General features: G+C 46.2%; 1 protein-coding gene across 1 annotated transcript; it reads left to right on the top strand.

Annotated features, from left to right (window-relative positions):
- Window positions 1-15,272: 15,272 nt before the first annotated feature.
- On the top strand, window positions 15,273-20,293 carry NKX6-1 (NK6 homeobox 1). Its single transcript, XM_037530002.1, has 3 exons — window positions 15,273-15,942; window positions 17,622-17,794; window positions 20,039-20,293. The coding sequence occupies exons 1-3, from the start codon at window positions 15,273-15,275 to the stop codon at window positions 20,291-20,293; spliced, it is 1,098 nt and encodes a 365-aa protein (XP_037385899.1).
- Window positions 20,294-20,518: the final 225 nt, after the last annotated feature.

Here is a 20,518-nt window from a genome sequence, read left to right as displayed (position 1 = left end):
TGATGTAATTTTTTCATGTTGCCTTATTATGTTTTAATTTAACATTTTGTTTATAGGGTAGCCATTCCCATGCCCTTCTCTCCCATATCTATTCCTTTAGCTACAGGCATTTTGTCCCTCCTCCATACTGCCCAGCAAATCTCCAGAAGAAAAGATGACAGTGGGTGCCTCCCTGGTGGTGCAAGGGTTTAAGCATTGCACTATGAAGCTATCTGCAGCTACCACAGCAGGAGTACGATCCCCAGCCAAGGAGGTGACCCACATGACACAGAAGACCTCTCCTGACTTGTCTGCTGCTCCCCTCAGCAGTGGATTTCAGTAGATCTGCCTGTTCTGCTCCCCACTCTGTCTCTGGTGAATCCTCTCTTTCCTGCACCTCTGGCCTGTACCCAGTTCTTGTATGCATAAATAAATAAATAAATAATTCTTTAAAAAAATGATGGCAGTGACTCATTTGACACTCATACAGCACTTCAGTCTGTGGAGTGCTTTCTCCTGTGTTCTTGCTGCTTTTCATGATCTCTTTAATAGTTGTATTGAGATGTTTCATAAGCCATAGAATTCACCCACATAGAGTATGCAGTTCAAGGGCTTTTAGTGTATTCATAGTTCTGTATCCCTCACTACAATCTCACTTTAGAACATTTTCTATACTCTCTAAATAACTGGTACCCATGAGCACTCATTCCCATTTCTGCTCCTCTCGTCCCCATCTCTTCACCAAGGAATCACAAATCTATTTTTTTGTCTTTACAGACTTGCCTATTCTACATATTTCACATAGATGAAATCATACAACAGGTGATTTTGTGACTGATTTCTTTCATATGTTTTCACTGGTCATCCATATTGAAATATGAATGATTACTTCATTTTTTTATTGTTGAATAATATTCCATTTATATGGATATATGGTGCTTTATTTATCCATTCACTAGTGAATAACACTTGAGTTGCTTTCACTTTTTGTCTATTATGAATATGCTATTGTGAAAATTAATGTACAAGTTTTTGAGGAAACATGTTTTAGTCTGTTTTTTAAGAACGAGGAAAATCAACACTGAGTTCTAGAAACTAGGCTTCTCATTTCTATTAAAGTACTCTTTCTACTCACTATGTTCTATGTTGCAGAAATTTTAGGAATACAAGTTTTGTTTTGTTTTGTTTTTAATAAATTCCTGTGTCACATATTACTTCTGTCTCTGGACTTGATTTGCACCCAAATTATAGAAATATATTTTGATTTTCTCTCAAAATATTTTAAACATCTTTACAACTGCCTTATATCTCTCTTCATAATCCACATTGTAAGTATGCAATGATTCCGTCCTTCTGTATGTTTTTTGTGATCTGTTGCCTGTAATATAATCCTTTTAAATAATAAATAATTGTGAAGGGATTCTGTAGGGAGTTCTCATGGAATGAACCACTCCTTGTTATGGGCCTTAGAACGCTGAGGAAATGAATGTTGCACAGAGCAACTTGGCTGTAATAAATCAACATAATGTAAACGATGTCAAATTAAAATTGAGTACCTAAATGAGCTGTGATCACAGGGTGTTGCTATGCCCCAAATACAGAAATTGCACACAGCTAGCAGGGAGCAATCTCCCAGAAAGCCAGCCCTCTGTGAGCCAAACCACAGCAGTTGGTTAATAATATTTTCATTTACACCCTTCTTCAGTCTACTGGGCTTACTCTCTGGTTTCCTAGTTCTAGCCCTGTAGTCTGGTTCATATCTGCTTTTAGTTTGTCCTTTTGCATTCACCTGACCTGGTTAATTATTAGACCCTAGAAAATGAGCATTGAAAGTCACCATAGGAATGACCTAAACAACTCTCTCCTTCACCCATCAATTTTTTTTAAAGATTAATTTATTTATGCATACAAGAACTGGGGTACAGGCCAAAGGTGTGGGGAGAGGACTCACCAAAGACAGAGTGGGGAACAGAACAGGAGGATCGACTGAAATACACTGCCAAGGGAAGCAGCGGGCGAGTCAGGAGAGGTCTGCCACACCATGTGGGTAGCTCCCTGGCAGGCTGGGGATTGAACTTGTGCTGCAGTGGCTGCGGATAGCTTCATGGGTTGCGTCTTAACCCCCTGACATCACTAGGGAGGCCCACCCATCAATATTTTGAAAATGAGAAAGATTGAGTCTGCCAAGGTTAAGTCCATTTTATTGTGGGCCTCCTAAATGCTAGTTCAGGCTAATACCAACTGGAAAGAGGCCCAGATCTGAGAACCATGGCTGATTAAAAGACATGACAATTATGAACCACATTTCAACATGACTGAGTGTTCTCAACAATTTTATTTGTCTTTGGCATGGACTCCTCAGCTAGGATTCTCACATGTGGTTTAGGGAATGCTAAATCTCTTTTCTAACCCCTGTGGTGGTTAATGTGCAATACTGATGTCTATATATCATATCTGTAAGTGTTAGGTCTTCAGCTCCCACAGGGCTGCGTTAGATGCTTCTGCCTCCTTCCTTGGTCTGATTTTGTATCTCTATTTGGTCTTTGTTTTTGTTTTCCCCACCTGGTTGAGGTGTGGGCAAGCACTACCAAGTGGTTCCAGGCACTAGTGGGCAAATGCTAATTGTTAAAACTATTTGGCACAATTAGAGGGAAATCTGAGGGAACCTCATATTTTAGGTTCAATTTATAGTTTCCACCTCTATCAAGCAGTGCCCTTTCCTCTCCTCTCCATTAAGAGTACAAAGTATGTCCTTATAAATGCTAACATGTATTTTGTATTAATTCTTCCCTTGCTGACACATTCATTGCTCCACTGCATGCTTCTTTCCATCTGTAATACTCCTCTCCAGGATCAAAATTCTCTATCTCATTTTCTTTAACTTTACAACTCGTGCTGTTCCGTTAAAATCCACCATAGGTAATTGTTTTCACAAAGCTTTCTCTTCTAGCTCAACTTCCCCATAAAACTGCATAATTCTGAATTCCTGTAACATTTAGTTTATAATCTTCAATGACAAATTCTACTGAATATTTCCTGGTTATTGTCAGATATTTTATGTATTGTACTCAGTTTCTCCAAGGAAAATGGAAATACCATGGGCCAGACCTGTGCTTTCTAGATCTGTTAAATTTTTCTAATTGTACTGCTAACACAGATGTGTTAGTAAATGTCAGATACTTTCATGTGAACCTGATATTAGAACCTATGTGAACCTAATATAGAATCTGATATTCAAGATTAATTGTAGTTACATCCATTATTACATGGGAGCACACTCATTTTCATTATCAGCCACCCTGCAAGATCATGACCAAAAAGAAAGTGCATGTGAGGTAGTGTGCTTTGGTGGATGTTAGGCACTGACCGTGAACCGGAAACTGGGAACTGGGGATGCAAAGATGCATAAGACCTGGTACTGCTCTCAAGAACTGTGTAGCCTGCAAGGGAGATAAATATGTAAGCAAGTAGATTCATAGTGAAGTAGTCAGGCATTTTATGTACAGAACAGCATAAACCAAGTTGTAGAGAGCTGCACATAGCTTGTGTGTGTGTGTGTGTTTAAGACTCAAGCAGGTTAGAGGAAAGAGCTGACATTATGGAGGCAAGTGAAAGGTTAACAGTAAACTGGAATAGTCTACCAGTGCTGCTTGACAGATGTTTTGGCAATAGTGGAATTGTTATGAATCTGTGCTGCTTAATACACAGGGCTGTACCCACTAGCCAGCCACTAGTCACATTTGACTATTGCACATTTGAAATGTGGCTATGACTCAGAAATTATATTCAATTTTTTTATATTTTTAATTAATTTAAACTTAAGGATTAGTAGTTACTACATTGCACAGCCCATAGCTAGATAGCCAAGTTAGATATAGTGGGGTTTTCAGGGTTACATATGGAATCATATTGTTTATTATATCTGAGTTATCTGTATAGATAAAATGGTAAGTTCAGGAGATGATAAGTATGTACTGTTGTGAGTGATTTTAACTTTTCACATCAACTTTCAGAACCTTAGTTTCTTCTTGTTGACACTAATAATATCCTCATGGTGTGTGGTGGCATTAAATGAGGTACTATATGTGAAAACATAGTTTATATATATAAGAAATACATAATACATAAGATATATACATATATACATATCTATACATAATATATATAAGAAACACTTTCTTAACTGTGTAATGTTCTGAAACAGTGATTTTTTTTTTTAAGATTTATTTATTTATTCGTACGAGCACTGGGTACAGTCAGAAGCACGGGAGGGTGAGAGAATTCACCAGAGCCAGAGCGGGAAACAGAACAGGCAGACTGACGAAACACACTGCTGAGGGGAGCAGTGGGCTTGGCAGGAGAGGTCTGTGTGCCATGTGGGACCCTTGCCCAGTGGCTGGGGATCGAACTAGCGCTGCAGAGGCTTCAGGCAGCTTTGCAGCCCAGTACTCAACTGCTGCACCACCAGGGGAGGCCCCTGAAAGAGTGATTTTTATTGGGGGCAGGTGCAAAATATGTGGGTGCTTCCCCTTTTCAGATTGGTTAGAGTAATACCATTACTCTATGGACTAAAGCCAGGGAGACTAGACATTCTCCAGTGTTTGGGACATTTGTGCAAAAAGTAAAATTTGTAATTGTAATTTCATACAAAAAGTAAAAGATCAAACCTCATAATAGACCTTTATGTTGGTGAAAAACCTACTTATTTTTAAGTCCAGCATTTTACTTATTTGTTTATTTAAAAATTATTGTTATTGAAGTATCATTATTGTTATTGAAGTATCATTCTTTTACATCCTGCTTAGTATTTTGACAGTATAGGATTTCCCCCATCAGGTGTAGTCACTGTAGAAACTCCCATACCCAAAGCACCCACGTCCTCCTCCATAGAGTATTGTGCTCTCTTTCCCCCTCCTATCATCCTCGCTCCTCCCTTCCCCGCTCCCCCTCTGAAAGCCACAGATCTATGGCAAATTTCAAAGGTTGGTTTTAAAGTTTGTCTTTAGGACCTTCCTGGTGGTGCAAGGGATAAGTCTCAGCACTTGAAACTATCAGCAGCCACTGCAGCTCGAGTTCAATCCCTGGCCAGGGAGCTACCCACATGGCACAGCAGACCTCTCCTGACTCGTCCGCTGTTTCCCTCAGTGGTGTATTTCAGCAGATCTGCCTGTTCTGCTCCCCACTCTGTCTCTGGTGAATCCTGTCACCCCCTCTCCACACACCTTTGGCCTACACCCCAGCTCTCGTATGCATAAATAAATAAAATAAATATTTAAAAAATAAAGTTTGTCTTTGACACTGTTTTTTTCTATATTCCACCTATAAGTGACACCATATGCTATTTCTCTTTCTCTTTCTGGCTTATTTCTCTTAAATTTCTCTTAATATAATTCCTTTCCAGCCCCATCCTTGTTGCCACAAATGGCATGGATTTATCTCTTTTGATTGCTGAGCTGTATTCCATTGTGTATATGTACCACATCTTCTTGATCCACTCATCTGCTTTGGGACACTTAAGTTGTATTCATATCTTGGCTATTGTAAATAGTGTTGCTGTAAACATAGGAGTGCAGGTGTCCTTTTGCACTAGTGTTTTTTTGGGTAGACACCTCGCAGTGGAATTGCTGGAACATATGGCAGTTCCATCTCCAGTCTTTTGAGGAACCTCCACACCGTATTCCACATGGGCTGGACCAGTCTACATTCCCACCAATAGTGTATGAATATCCCTTTTTCTCCACAAACTTGCCAACACTTGTTGTTTCTGCTCTTTTTTTTTAAAGATTTTTTTATTTATTTATGCATGCAAGAACTGGGGTATGGGCCAGAGGTGTTGGGGAAAAGGGGGAGAGGATTCACCAGAGACAGAGTGGGGAACAGAACAGGCAGATTTGTGGAAATACACTGCTGAGGGGAGCAGCGGGCAAGACAGGAGAGGTCTGCTACACCAGATATGTATTACCTCCCTGGCTGGAGATCGAACTCAGGCCATTGTGGTGGTGGTGCTGAGACTTAACCCTTAGGCCACCACGGAGGCCCCCAAATTGTCTTTCTTATAGAATATGAATGCCCTCCTTCTTGAGGTGAAACAACATTTCTGTGGTGGAAGGGAGAAGTGGCTGGACTTCAGCCTACCTACGCAGCCTAGGAAGGGCACACATCTTTCTTTAATATCCTAGTCCAAATGAGGACAGTGGACTCTTGTTTAACAGCAGCAATTTCTAGACCACATTAGATTGTTTAAACAAAGCCTTACTCTATGCACAGGGAAAATATAACTGGAAAAAAAAGAATATCACAAAACTAGTTAATGTAATGTATTCACTATAAATTTGATATTCCTTCAGAATTTTCTCCTTCCTAAATCAAGGTTTGCCTCCATATGATAGTGCTTACCCTCTATGTTAAAAGCACCTTGGACAGCTCAAAATCCAAACTGAAACAAGGAAGAATCTGAGTGAGATAAACATTTCCCCTTTTTTAATTATCTAAGGCCTGCCTTTCAAGTGTCTTCTTCCCTAAGAACCTGTTCTATTGAGGATTAAGATAAGGAAGATCCACTTTCTTCCAAGGGACTTCATCCCTATAGATACAGGAGGTTATAACCACTACAAGATGTCCTCTTTAAGACAGCTCTAGGAAAGATAATATACTGGTTAATTATTTCTTCAAGAGTCACCAGTTAGCATGACAAAATTTCAGTTTAAAATTAATATCACAGTTAGGAAGGGGTAGAGTATAAATTACGTAGGATTGCTATATCCCAGGCTGATCAATTCGCTCTAACAGAGTATCTCTTCTGGTTGCTTGATGGTTGTGCCATGCAGATTATAAAATGGCTTCAATACCACTCCTATTTAATTATTACCCCACGACACCTGAAGTAACCCATAGAAGTAGAGATTTTTCTTGGTAGTCAATGGGGAAACTACAGGATTAGCAACTACAGGATTAAAAACTACGTCAAATGGTTTGTTTTGAAGGCTGCCTAGCCTTTGGATGGTCTTTTTAGACTTAAAATCTAGACCATTTCTGAAGCAAATCTATGATCAATCGACCTCCTGAATTTAGAAAACAAGGATGTGGAACTGATGTATATATACATGTTAAAAGATAAAACTAAAATGAAAATAACTAAAATGGGCCTCCCTGGTGGCGCAGGGGTTAAGCTGTCCACAGCCTCCGCAGCCTCCGCAGCACGAGTTTGATTCCTCAACCAGCCAGGGAGCAACCCACATGGCACAGCAGACCTCTCCTGACTCGCCTGCTGCTCCCCTTGGCAGTGTATTTCAGTCAATCTGCCTGTTCTGTTCGCCACTCTGTCTCTGGTGAATCCTCTCTCCCCCTACACCTCTGGCCTGTACCCCAGCTCTTGTATGCATAAATAAATCTTTAAAAAAAAAGAAAATACCTAAAACAACTTTATAATCTATTAATTTTTAAAAAGTAAATAAAATTAAAATAATTTTGAAAGTTAAATATTTGTTTTGTGTTTAAGCCAAGCCTTAACATTGTTTACAGAATTAAGTTTTCATTGAATAATTTTAAAAAGAAGTCCTTTGTGTTTTTTCCTAACAGATGTGCAAAGGCTTACTGTTCATATATCTTATCAATCTAGAATACTCAAACTGCCCTCACATCATTAATTGTTTTCTCAGTTAGCAAGAGACTGTTTACTATAGTGATTAGAAACCTAGATTGAATAGCCAGATTATCTGGGGTTTAAATCCCAGCTTTCACAATTACTAGCTGGATGCTCTCAAACAAGTTATTAACTTCTCTGTGCTTTTATTTTATAATCTGTAGGAGGGGGACAATTACAGTACTCAATTCACAGAGTAGCAGTAAACAATATTAGCTATTATGATAATGAAGATGATGTAAAATTCAGAGAACTAAAGGCAAAATACCAGGATGAAAGTGTTAAATGGCGGCAGGAAGAATATGAGCAGAATCATTGGATACAATGTCTGCCTGCAACATTAACACGTGTTGGAATGAGCTGAATCCAGTCTTCTCACACAGGTTGAGGTCACTTTTCTGTTTCACAGACCAGCTTGGGAGATTTCAATACTGATTTATATCTGCTTCAATAAGTGAAAAAAGTGGGGTATAAATGTGTTCAAGGATTCAATATTATATACTCAATATGACCTCAACCACTAAAGCAAGACATAGAATAAAGACCAGAGAAAAGATAGTAAGTAAATATAGCAGAATAATTTGCCACTGAAGACAGGGGTTCTGTGTAACTGTGTTTTTGTAATTCTCTCCATTTTCCAAATGGTTTATATTGAGCATAGTATTGTTTCTATAGTCAAGAGATAAAAAAGTAGAAAACCAAAACACTTCCGATAAAAATGACTTGAATAATTGAGTGTAAAGAAATGTAGGTGAGGACACAACACTAATGATAAAGGACTGATCACAAAAATCTGCAAAGAGCTGATGAGACTCAACAACAACAAAGAAAATAATCCAGTCAAAAAATGGGCAGAAGAGCTAAAAAGAAACTTCTCTGAAGAGGAAATGCAAATGGCCAACAGGCATATGAAAAAATCTTCAACATCACTTGTCATCAGGGAAATGCAAATCAAAACTACCATGATACCATCTTACACCAGTGAGAATGGCACATATTAAAAAAACTAGCAACAACAAATGTTGGCGAGGGTGTGGAGAAAAAAGGAACTCTTCTGCACTGTTGGTGGAGTGCAAACTGGTCCAACCACTATGGCGAGCTGTGTGGAGATTTCTGGACCTACTAAACATAGAGCTTCCATATGATCCAGCAATTCCACTCCTAGGTATTTACCCAAAGGACACAGAAACATCAATTCCAAAGAACACCTGCACCCCTATGTTTATAGCAGCACTGTTTACAATAGCTAAGCTTTGGAAACAGCCCAAATGTCCAAAAATAGATGACTGGATCAAGAAGATGTGGTACATATATACCATGGAATATTACTCAGCATTCAAAAAAGATAAACACATGCAATTTGCAGCAGCATGGATGGTGCTGGAAGGGATCATGCTCAGCGAAATAAACCAGAAAGAAAAAGAAAAATACCGGATGGTCTCACTCATAGCAGGAATCTAGAAAACTTAAATAAGGGACCAGGAAAATGAATAACTATAAGAAAGTGAAAATCAAAATCAACCAAAAACTATGAACCAGAGACACTTTTTTGGGGGTAGGGTGCGGGAGGGGAGGGATGGGGGTCAGAATGGGGGGGGTTGCAATTGTGTGGGGAATATAAAAATAAAATTTATTATTTAAAAAATAAGAAATGTAGGTGAGGAAAAAAATTAATTGAAATCTAAATGTTCACTTTAGAAAGCTTTTGCTATATGAGTTAAAGCAAGAATTTCACATTTTGAATTTTGCATTTCAGACAAAAAGTAAGGAAATGTTAACCAACCAGCAAGGCAGTCATATAAAGGCACACCGCCTCATTGAGAGAATTAGCAGTAATACAGTACTCAACAGCTTTGTCTTATCTAGGCAGAATAAGAAATGCTAAGAAGTTTTATTCCACGAGAGGGCAGTAACTGCACAGGGTTTCTTTAAAAGGGATCTGAAGGCCCCAGATGCTGCCAGCCAAGCAGGAAACAGTGATGCAAATAAAAAAATCTTCTTTTCTCAAGGAAGAGTAAGGAGTCCCACACTCGAGGTTGTAGAAAGGATGAGAAAACACACAAACACACACACACACAAACACACATACACACCCTCAGAAGCAATAACTTCTAGTAATGCATAAAGAAGAACTAGTTTACAAATTCGTTTAAAATTACCTGTTATGTTCAGCAGATGTTTTTTATACAAGAATGCTTTTTCATGGCCATTCACGTCAGATGTTGTCTAATTTGGTGGATTAAACTGAACTAACAATTTATTCTGTCAAAATATTGTAGAAACCCACAGACGTTCCTTCAAGCACGATTCCATGTGGGATCCCATTCTCCAGAATATATTTCAAAGCAAGTAAAGTAAATGGTTCCCAGGAAGCAAAACAATGTCTGGGGAAAAAATGCCTGGGGGGAGGGGAGCTATATACAGGTACATTGCTTAAATTATGTGTGGTTTGGTAAAGTTCACAACCAGTTGTCTCTATAATGGGTCTCTGGTGTTTCCCTGCATTTACGCTCATTCTCAAATTCAGGTTTTGATGTCGCAGATGCTTCTGGACTTCAGTTTTCTCTGTCATCTTGTGCTTCTGCGCTCTAGCTTCCAAGGGCAAGTATTCCCGCAGGGAGCTCTCCTGTGATTGTGAGGCATGAGTGCCATGGTGCTTCTCTAAAGATCACAGAGGGATGTTCTGGCTTGTACTTTGGGACATTTTTGGATGCTGGAACTGAGAAGGTTGTCTACACCAGCTCTCTTTCTTGTTGGCTTTAACTGGGACAGTGAAGACCACAGTGTAGCTCTACAAGCCCTTCTCCATCTGGCATTTGTTGGTTTCTGTCTACCCCAGCCCTAAATTGTCTTCTTAATTCCTGGTCAACAGAAGCAGCAATCAGGGGTGCAGCGCCCATCCCATAACATTTACAGGAGACGTGGACAGGCAGATGTGCTTTGTGGCTCTTCCCCTGTTCTCCTCCGACACTGGGTTGTTTCAAGCTTGTAGACATTCTTCTTTCTCCTTTGTGTTTCTACTTAGCCACCCACTAGACCACTCTTATAATATTAAACTAAACCTAGCCAATCTCAGGGTTCACCTCAAACAGGCCCCACTCTTTGAGCAAAGTGGAATAAAGAAGTCATCCAGAGAGTTCATGCAAACACATTTTAGAGAGATTTTGGGCCTGAAACACACATAATTCCTTTCACCACCCCCCTCATCACCTTTGCGAGTGCAGAATTGACATCCTGTGAATAAGCTTGAGTATCCCGACACATGACAATATATTTGGGGGAAGAATAGTTATCATACACTCCCCACCGTTGAATTTAAATACATTTAGCTGTGATTTCATTTGCATCCCTTCAATGTGTTACCCTGAATTTAGTGGCCGTTCCTTTAACTTAAAGTACAAGCATGAAAACGCGCAGGGCGCCAGCCATATCTGAGTAAGTGTAGGGTGGTCAAGTGGGTGGCACCAGCCTGCACAGCCACCGGAGCAGCTAAAACTGTAGGGGGAGGGGGTGGAAACAAGTGCGGTTGTTCACAGGCTCAAAAAAAGTCAAGGGGGGGACATCTTCCTCACCCCTACCCCCTTTTTAGCCGTTTTACAATCTCAAAATTTGCCGAAACGCTTTCATTAATTTTTCAATTAAAATGCAAATCATTCTCTTTCAAACATGGTCCACCCCCACCCCCCGCCCCCAAATATATATAGTGTGCAGAGATGCGGTGGTGGTGGTGGTGGCGTTGGGTGTAGCGAACACGTGTTTCACGTTCTACTCCTAGGGGTTGCTTAGAAATGTCCCACTTAATTAGGTTGTGAGCAGAAGAGGTTGCGGGTCCTGGGGATTCCCAGAAGAAGAGTTAAGACCTCACTCTGGGGCGTTCGTAAGCCTCGGGTCAGATGGCCACGACTAGAAGCTTGCCACCCGCATCCGGGCAACGCGATCTGCTGGTCTAGGACTCCCGTCCCGATGGCGGTTTCAGTTTGGTAGAGCCAGGACGATCTTTCCCGGAGGTAAAGGCAACTCACCCCCTCCGAGACGCCTTTCGCGCTCCGTCTCCAGTCCCAGATCGCGGACACCCGCGCCGGCAGCAGGCAAGCGCCGCCGTGAGCGCTGCGCCGTGGGCTCTGGGACGCACGCTGCCCCACGCGGGATTCGAACTCTCGGGCTTCTCTTCCCACACACCGAGGTACACAGACCCCCGAATTTATTTTGTCATCACCGTTAAGAACAATGAAGGTGTTTAAATTCTGCAACGTGACTGATAAATTAAAGCAAACGTTGGCGACGTCTTGCATCCAGCTTTGCAACTCTTTACGGATGGCAACCCGGAGTTGGGTTGAGTTGAATCAATATCTCAATCTCTCTCTCTCTCTCTCTCTCTCTCTCTCTCTCTCTCTCTCTCTCTCTCTCCCCCCAATTCATACTCGTCCCTCTATCAGATACTAAATTTATAATAATTTATAATAGAAAAAGTTCAGTTTCTTTCCTAGGTCACACTATTTACACAAATAAAGGGGTGTCACTCTTTGAAACTGGAATCTTCGGGAATCACCTGCCTTCTTCCCTTTCTATTCCTCTCTATTCCCTCTCTATTCTTCTTAGTCCACGAGAAAGTGGCGTCCTGGGGATGTGAGGAGGTCGCTGGTGGCCTAGGCGCGGGTAGTGCCGCGGCATAGCTGGGGGTTCCCTGTGAGGAAAAGTTTCGTTTGTAAATACTCCGCTTCTGAGTCCGCTAGGGTCTGGCTTTGGCTCCTGCGGTCCTTCCAGGCCAAAGTGGCCGGGAGCTGGGGTTTAGACCCACAGCCCAGCAGAGCATCCTCTCAGGGTAATGCAGACTATGCCCACGTCAGCTCTCCTCTTGCACGACTCAGCGTAATACACGTTGACTAAGAACTTCTTTGCGGTATCAGATTCCAAGGTCTGTGAAGAGAAGGATTTAGCTCAGTCTGGAAGTTAGTGAAGAGTGAGGAAGGGGGCCAAGTAAAATTAACATTTAAAATAAAAGATCTCAGAAGTGAATAGTAAAAAATGGCCAAGGATTAAAAAAATAAAACTCAAACTCAAGCTGCCACCCTGAAATGACCAGTGCTTTGGTAACCAAGGTTATCGCTGCTGGCTTTTCTTGCTTTGACTGATGTAAGTGCTTTGGCCCTCATAGCCAAACTTTATCCCTGGGTGGTACCACTCACAATTTATCCTTAAGCCATGTATTTTTGTTTCCTGAGAATAAGTTTGGACTTCATGATCTTCTCCGATTGCCTGACAGACTAGCCCCAGTAGTGTGTAACTTGAACATTCTGAAATCTCAAAATTCTCTTCTTCTCGAATGTACAGTTGAGCCCTGCGGGGAGCATAAAGACCCGCCAGGGATGGAAGAGATGGAGAGGGAGTCTAGGAAACTCCCCTCCAAATGCTACCCCCTAGACATCCGGTCCCCACAGCCCGGAAGCCAGGACAGTGCCACCTCCCCAAACTACCGAGGACAAGGATCAGAGTTCCCGACCGACAAGGCTTAAAAAAAAAATTGCCGTCCCTAAGGGATGGTCACCTACTTCTGCATCTAAACACTACACATCAATTTTGTTGATTCTGCGCCCGTGCAAATCCAAAACAAATAGCAATAATCAAAGGGGAGGAAAATAAAAATAAAAAACCACACTGCTCTCGGGTCTAAGCACCGCACGGGAGAGAAACATGCTCATTAAGTCGATTCCTTTCCCAGCGCCTGGAGTAAACCTGTAAAGATACCATCGCGGGGGGACCCAGGGATGAAAAGAAAAGTGAGGGCGAAAGAACAGAGAAGGAAAGCCGGAGGTGGCAAAGATGGAAGAGGACGATCCTTCGGCCCGCAAGGGGATCAAGGACATCTATAGGCTTAAGGAGCAACAAATTAATTTACACAATTCTGGGAGAGCCCAGATGGCCTTTAATTAATCCCTTCAAAAGAAGGCGCTAGGCCAGGGCTGCGCCGGCAGCCTGCTCCATTAGCTCTATTTTGCAAGGGACCAGACTGTTGGAGGTGAGGCGCTGCGAGCTTGTGGGGGGAAGGGGGTAGGGTGACGCTGGAGGGCGGGGGGGGGGGGGGTGGGGGGAGGTGAGAGAAGAATATGAACTGTTTTTCCATAAAAGGGCTGGGTTTTCATTATTCTTCTCTTTAAAAAGTAATACCCTCTTCGTCTCTGCTCCCGCCTCCCTTTCCCATTTTATTTAACACAATTAATTGAGGCGTCCACTGGCGGGGCGGTGGAACCGCACCACTCGCCAGGCCCCGCCCCCGGCCCCACCTACTGGGGGGTGCAAGTGGGAGGGGGCGGACACCAAGCGGGCGCGGCCCTACGGCTCCCCAGCTCAGCCAATCAGGGGGCGCGGCGCTCCCGAGTGGGTGCGCCCCACAGGCGACGCGAGCCCTAAGACTGCGCGCTATTGGAGAGGGAGGTTCAGCCCCCGGCCGGCACCCGAGCCCCGCGGCCCCGCCCCTCCCGGCTGCCTCGCAGTGACGTCCCTCAAAGTTCTCATTTTGGACCCCTACTTCCCCCTCCCTCCCGTCCCCCAGCTAAAGAGGGGTAGGGAGTGATGCAAATGTTTTATTACCTTTGAGAGCTTCATCTGAACTGTCAGGCCCGGAGGGAGAGAGGCGAGGAGAGAGGGAGTGGGCGAGCCGCGGGGAGGGTCGCGTGGCCGGAGGACAGGACTTAGGAGCGCCAAGCTTGTAAAGCCGCGAGGAAAATGCGAGCGAAGAGCGGCACAGGCGGCGTGTGAGAGAAGAGAGCGCGCCGGGGTGGGCTGGGGCGGGGGGCTGCAGGCGCATCTGCAGAAGTGGACAGACGACCGGAGCCGTGGCCGAAGTCGTCAGATTTTCCACACTCAGTCTTTGTTTTTCTGTCTCCCCCCCTCCCTTTCCCACTTTCTTTTCAATATTAACTCCAGTGCCCCGCGGCCCAGAGGGGAAGGCGGGTCGGGGCGCCGACTCCGGGAGCCGCAGGCACTGGTGGCACTGCCCTTCCTGGCGCTGCAGCCCGGGCCGCGCCCGCGGGGGAAGCCCGCCCAGAGGCAGGATCCTCGGCGGGGCTGGATGCGCCCCGTGCCAGCGCGCGGCGAGCGCCGGGTGCGAACCTGCCTCTGCACCCCAGCCGGGCGTCCTAGTGAGACTGGAGGAGCTCCCCGGGCGGAACCCCGAGTCCTTTGAACCGCCCCAAGACCAGCGAGCCAGCCGGCGCGGACCGACATCAAAGTGGAGATTCGGTGACTCTTAACTTTGTTGCAAACTCTCTGGGGGCCCGCCTGGGTTTTGTTTGGCGTATTTCCCCCGGGGAGAGAAGATGAGAAGTAGCGCACTTTGAGCCGCTAGGAAAAGTGAGAGAGAAGAGGTCGAGGCCGAATCCAAGACCCTCCCGGTCAAAGAACAGCCAAACCCAGCCCGGCGCTCGCGGGTCACGGCGAGCCACCGCCTCCCGAGCGGCGCGCGTGGACATTTCTGCTGCGCGGCTCCGGGAGCAGCTCGGCGGCGGCACTCTCGGCCGGGCGGCGGCCCCCTCCCGGCGCGCGGGGCGGCTCCTCGCGCGCGCCTCCGGGGCTTCGCGCTTCCCCGAGCCCCGCCGGGGGCGGCGGCCTGCGCCCCTCGCTGCGTGGCTGCGGGCTCCGGCCTGGCCGTGGGATGTTAGCGGTGGGGGCGATGGAGGGCACCCGGCAGAGCGCGTTCCTGCTCAGCAGCCCGCCCCTGGCCGCCCTGCACAGCATGGCCGAGATGAAGACCCCGCTGTACCCCGCCGCTTACCCCCCGCTGCCCGCCGGTCCCCCCTCCTCCTCGTCCTCGTCGTCCTCGTCGTCGTCGCCCTCCCCGCCTTTGGGCGCCCACAACCCCGGCAGCCTCAAGCCCCCGGCCGCGGGGGGGCTCTCGTCCCTGGGCAGCCCCCCGCAGCAGCTCTCGGCCGCCACCCCGCACGGCATTAACGACATCCTGAGCCGGCCCTCCATGCCCGTGGCCTCGGGGGCCGCGCTGCCCTCCGCCTCGCCCTCGGGGTCCTCCTCCTCCTCTTCCTCGTCCACCTCGGTTTCTTCTGCTTCGGCGGCCGCCGCGGCCGCAGCGGCTGCAGCGGCCGCCGCCTCGTCCCCCGCGGGGCTGCTGGCCGGCCTGCCCCGCTTCAGCAGCCTGAGCCCTCCGCCGCCGCCGCCCGGGCTCTACTTCAGCCCCAGCGCCGCGGCCGTGGCCGCCGTGGGTCGGTACCCCAAGCCGCTGGCCGAGCTGCCGGGCCGGACGCCCATCTTCTGGCCGGGAGTGATGCAGAGCCCGCCCTGGAGGGACGCGCGCCTGGCCTGCACCCCTCGTGAGTATGGTCGCCGCGCCCGGCCGTGCGCCTTCCGCTTGCTCTCGGGCCACGGCCCCTGGTGTGCACGCGGGGGACTCAGCCTCTTGCCTCCCCAGTAGTTGGGCAGAATCGGAATCGAATTATTTAGTCTGGGTCAAGGAGTTAAGCGAGGGGTTCTGGCTTCCCTGAGCTCGCGTGGCTCGCCCACAGGTCCCCAGTCCTCAACTCCTGGGCACGCCTCTCGGAGCGGGTGTGCGTGCGCCCGCGTGGAACACAAGGCGGTGCGGGGCGTGTGTCTCATCCCAGTCCTGGCTGCTTGCGAACAGCCCGGCCAGAACTGCAGGTCTGGGTTAATGAGATAGGGACAGGAGAGGCTACCGAACCCCCGTCCGTACCCGTTTTCCTGGCTCTAGCCTGCTGGTCAGGGCCCCACTTCACCTTCGCCTCCAGCGGGTGGGGACCCGCAGCTGCCAGCCCTCCAACAGGCCTGAACACAGCGCGTGTATTTGCGAGTATTTCTCTGGTCAAGGGGTGCCCAACTCACTTCTATGCACTCTCCCTGGGGTACACTCGGCTCCCGTGATCCCATTGGAGATCGGCCCGTGGCCCGCAGAGGAGGGCGAGAGCGCGAGTTGTTGCAGGCCGCTCTGCACAGCTGTTAGTTGCCTGTCCTCTTGCGTGGGCCGGGAGGGGTCGGGACGCCAAGGCCCAGGTATATTGAGGGGCATGGTAACTCTCAACATGCTAGCTCGAGAAAGAATTAGAGGAAGAACGAGGTGATGAGGCAATGACCAGGGGAAAATGCAACATCCCACAATAGCCTTGCTTGAGACCAGTTGAGTCGCCCTAGAGTTACTCTAATGCTGCGTAGTTGGCCGCCGTGCGGTGGAGGCTCCCAGCCTCCCTGGTGGTTTTCCGGGATCCAGCCCAGGGTGCTTTTCTCACGCTGTTCTTTGCTTTGAACCGAGTCCTCGAAGTTTGCTCTCTAAGTCTCCGGACCTTCTTGGTGTGTCTGAGTTCCTGTAGCTCAGGGAAGTTGCGAGAGTCAAGGGAGTGGAGGCTCTCTTGGGAAGTCTTGGGATGGACGACGGCCTGGGAGGGCGAGGGTGTCGGGGGAGACGCTATTGTATTCATTTGGATGGCCTTGTAGGGACTGCCAACAAAGGCGGCGACCCCTCCCCCTCGGCCACAGCGGTGTTAAGACTTGGGGGGCGACTTAGCTCTCTTGTGTGCCAAAAAACAAGGCGCCCTTTGTTGAGCGCACACAGGTTAAGAAAACGTTCAAGGAAAAAACTAGTCAACCTCCTGCAAAGCGAGCCAAGCGAGCACCGACTCGACTCGGAGGCCAGAAGGGCCTTTTCCCGCGCTCTACTCAATTTACCCTGGCCGGGTGTTCGACTCTGGCAAGCTTTATCAAGGAGGTCCCTGGCTGTTTGACGTCGGTGTCTAGCTGAAGGTTATTTAGTGCTGCTCGGTACACATCAGATTTTTAGAAAACAGGTGGGAGTTAAAAGGCAACGAAGACGCCTTGTTGTTCTAGAAGCGCCAGCGCACTTCTGTTGCCCGCTGCGAAATAAACATTGCTTGCCCATCAAAACATCACTTTTCGAGTTCGTTTCTTTTCATTGGAACCACTTGTAACCGATTGTTTTCCCCCACCCCCCACCCCCACTTCTCTTGCTTCTCTGTTCTCGCAGATCAAGGGTCCATTTTGTTGGACAAAGACGGAAAGAGAAAACATACGAGACCCACGTTCTCTGGCCAGCAGATCTTTGCCTTGGAGAAGACTTTCGAACAAACGAAATACTTGGCGGGACCGGAGAGGGCTCGCTTGGCCTATTCGTTGGGGATGACGGAGAGTCAGGTCAAGGTGAGTGGACCTTGCAGACCTCAAGGGATAGGCCACCCCCACGCGGGCGCACACAAGCACGCGAGCACACACAGGAAACTAACAAACAGTCGCCCCGGGGTGCGTGTCTAAGGAGCCTGGGGAGATGAGATCAGCGAAGAGGGGGGGTGAGGGTAGCAGTTACAAAAGCTCTGGGGTCTCGCGGGCCAGCAAACTGCCGATGAACAAAAGGAATCAACCCACCCCCCCACCTCCCGCCTTTGAAATTAGGTTAATCAAGATAGAGGCGTGTGCTGGGAAACTAACCATTATTAGAGAATAAAAGCATTACTGAAATATCAGCCCTGAGAAATAGATGAGACTAGTCAGATAGCTTCTATTTTTTTCTATTTGTAAAAGATACTCAAGTTTTGGCTTGTCAATTCAGGCTTCTAGTTATATAATTTCCAAGTGTAGATTAGCATTATTGTGCTACTATTGTAGATTAACTTGTAGTTTTAAAAAAATCCATAGGCTCTAACCACTTAGCACAGGATGCATCTGTGCTAATCTGAAGGCAATCATTTTGGAATTGTAATTTTCCAAATGAATTGGTAAGGTTATTACGGTATTGTGAAATTAAATTCTGTTTAAAATAAGTATCACATTTATGCTATCTTACTGTTTACAAAAACAAATTAAAATCTCACTTAACTTATAATTGAGTGTACAATGTATTTCCAGAGAATCCAATTTTAGACATTTGTCTCTGAAAAATAAAGTGATTGAACCAGTTAGGTAAATTAAATCTTAGTGGTTTCCTATATTTCCAGTATTCTCATTTATTATTCTTCATTTTATTATATTTGGATTTGTGTGTGTATGTGTGTGTGTGTGTGTGTAGTGTATCTGATGTCATTACTTATACTGTTGCCCTTTAAATTAAGTAGGAATAATGTAAACCATGTTTACTGGCCTCATTGTATTTCCCTCTGCACAAGCATCATAAAATGCAGGAGTAATTTTATGTATTAACTAGCAGAATGCCATCACAGTTAAAATTATTTTTACAATCGTTGGTATAGAACCTCCACAGTAATCTGGATGTCTTCATTTGTCACTGTAAATATGTCTGTTTGGCTGAAAGTGAATTATTATAGCTATATAAAGAAAATAAAAACCACTTTCTTAACAATTTGGATTCTGTAGATAAAATACATAGCAGATGAGAAAATGGATGAGAAGCATAAAGAGGGATAATTCAATATGCTTGGGAGATTGGTTGTTTATTTCTGATGCGTTAGGTTAAAATATGCCTATCAAAAATATGTGTGTCAAACATGAATAGTCTTAAAATATTTGTATAGAAAATGGATGTCTTAGAGAGAAACCATATTCAAATAATATTTCAAAAATAGTGGGAAATAATTGTTAAAATCCTATTTAAAAATAACTGATGAAAATTCTAACTCTGACTTTGGTTTTAGGAAAATATTAAACCAGAGAGATACAGAGAGAGGGAGGAAAGGATGAGAGGTGTGAAAGTGAGTGAGAGGCAGGGGGAGAGAGAGACATACAGAGAGAAAGAGAGACAGACAGACACACTGAGACTACTGTCAGGATATTGACTGAGCTATTAAATATTTTCATGCATTTTGTTGCTTATTTGGTTAGACACTTCTGTTTTAGCAGATTTTTAAAAATGACATACAGTGTAAGTATAAGTGGGAAGGAGAGTGTTTACCTCCTCTGTGTGTATTCAGACTTGTGAGAAGTGAAACAAACATAAACAAAAAGGGGATAAATGCTGTACTTTCTCCCACAAATCATACCAAAAAACAAAAACAAAAAACACACAATACACTTCAGGTTCTTTGAAATCCCTTAAATCTAAGAAAGCAAATAGCGAATGAAATCACAGCCATTCTGGAGCAACTTTGCTAAGGCGAAAAGTTTTCTACTTCAAACTGCAGAGGAAAGCGGACTTATTTTTAGGGAAACTATTTGAGTTTCCAAGTTTCTCCTGAGAAATCACTCACTGACAGCCCCAGTACTCTTGTGTTACCATCGCTATGGCAACGGCCGTCCGTGTGTTGGTGCCAGTGACTTGGAGGAACCTGGGGCACTGGAGACTGACTCTGCCGGCCCGGACTAGGGCGGTCTCCGAGGGAGGGTGGCCAGCCCTGGGGGCGCCGTCGGTGGCGGGAGAGGTAGCACTGCCCAGGGACGTCGCGGCCCGTGCCTCCCGCCCTCGCTTCACCTCTCCTCTCCTCCCTCGGCCCTCAGGTCTGGTTCCAGAACCGCCGGACCAAGTGGAGGAAGAAGCATGCGGCCGAGATGGCCACGGCTAAAAAGAAGCAGGACTCGGAGACCGAGCGCCTCAAGGGGGCTTCGGAGAACGAGGAGGAAGACGACGACTACAACAAACCCCTAGACCCCAACTCGGACGACGAGAAAATCACGCAGCTGCTCAAGAAGCACAAGTCGGGCGGCGGCGGAGGCCTCCTGCTGCACGCGTCGGAGAACGAGGGCTCGTCCTGAGCGCCCGCCCGGCTCCGGGAGCGCGGGGGCCGCGCGCGTCCTGCCTCCCCGGCCCTGGGCGCCCCGAGGACCCGGCCCCGCCTGCCGGGGCCCTTTGCTATTTTCTGAGATGTACATATCTATTTTTTTAACCTAGAAGTTGAGGGGTGCAGGGGAGAGACACGGGTTAAGAAGGCAGACGAGACCAGAGAGCGCACTGCTTAAATAACGCAACTGAAACTCGCG

This window comes from Talpa occidentalis, unplaced genomic scaffold (genome assembly GCF_014898055.3).
Source record: "Talpa occidentalis isolate TD23 unplaced genomic scaffold, MPIMG_talOcc4v2.1 talOcc4.6, whole genome shotgun sequence".
Lineage (NCBI taxonomy): Eukaryota > Metazoa > Chordata > Mammalia > Eulipotyphla > Talpidae > Talpa > Talpa occidentalis.
Note: the sequence above shows the minus strand (reverse complement) of the source record. Positions and strands in the feature narration are given on the sequence as shown.

Excerpts from the sequence above, each read along its gene's own strand:
- NKX6-1 (XM_037530002.1), top strand. The coding sequence starts at position 15,273 with ATGTTAGCGGTGGGGGCGATGGAGGGCACCCGGCAGAGCGCGTTCCTG. Across the intron at positions 15,943-17,621 it reads GCGCCTGGCCTGCACCCCTC|ATCAAGGGTCCATTTTGTTG; the intron begins GTGAGTATGGTC and ends CTGTTCTCGCAG. Across the intron at positions 17,795-20,038 it reads TGACGGAGAGTCAGGTCAAG|GTCTGGTTCCAGAACCGCCG; the intron begins GTGAGTGGACCT and ends CTCGGCCCTCAG.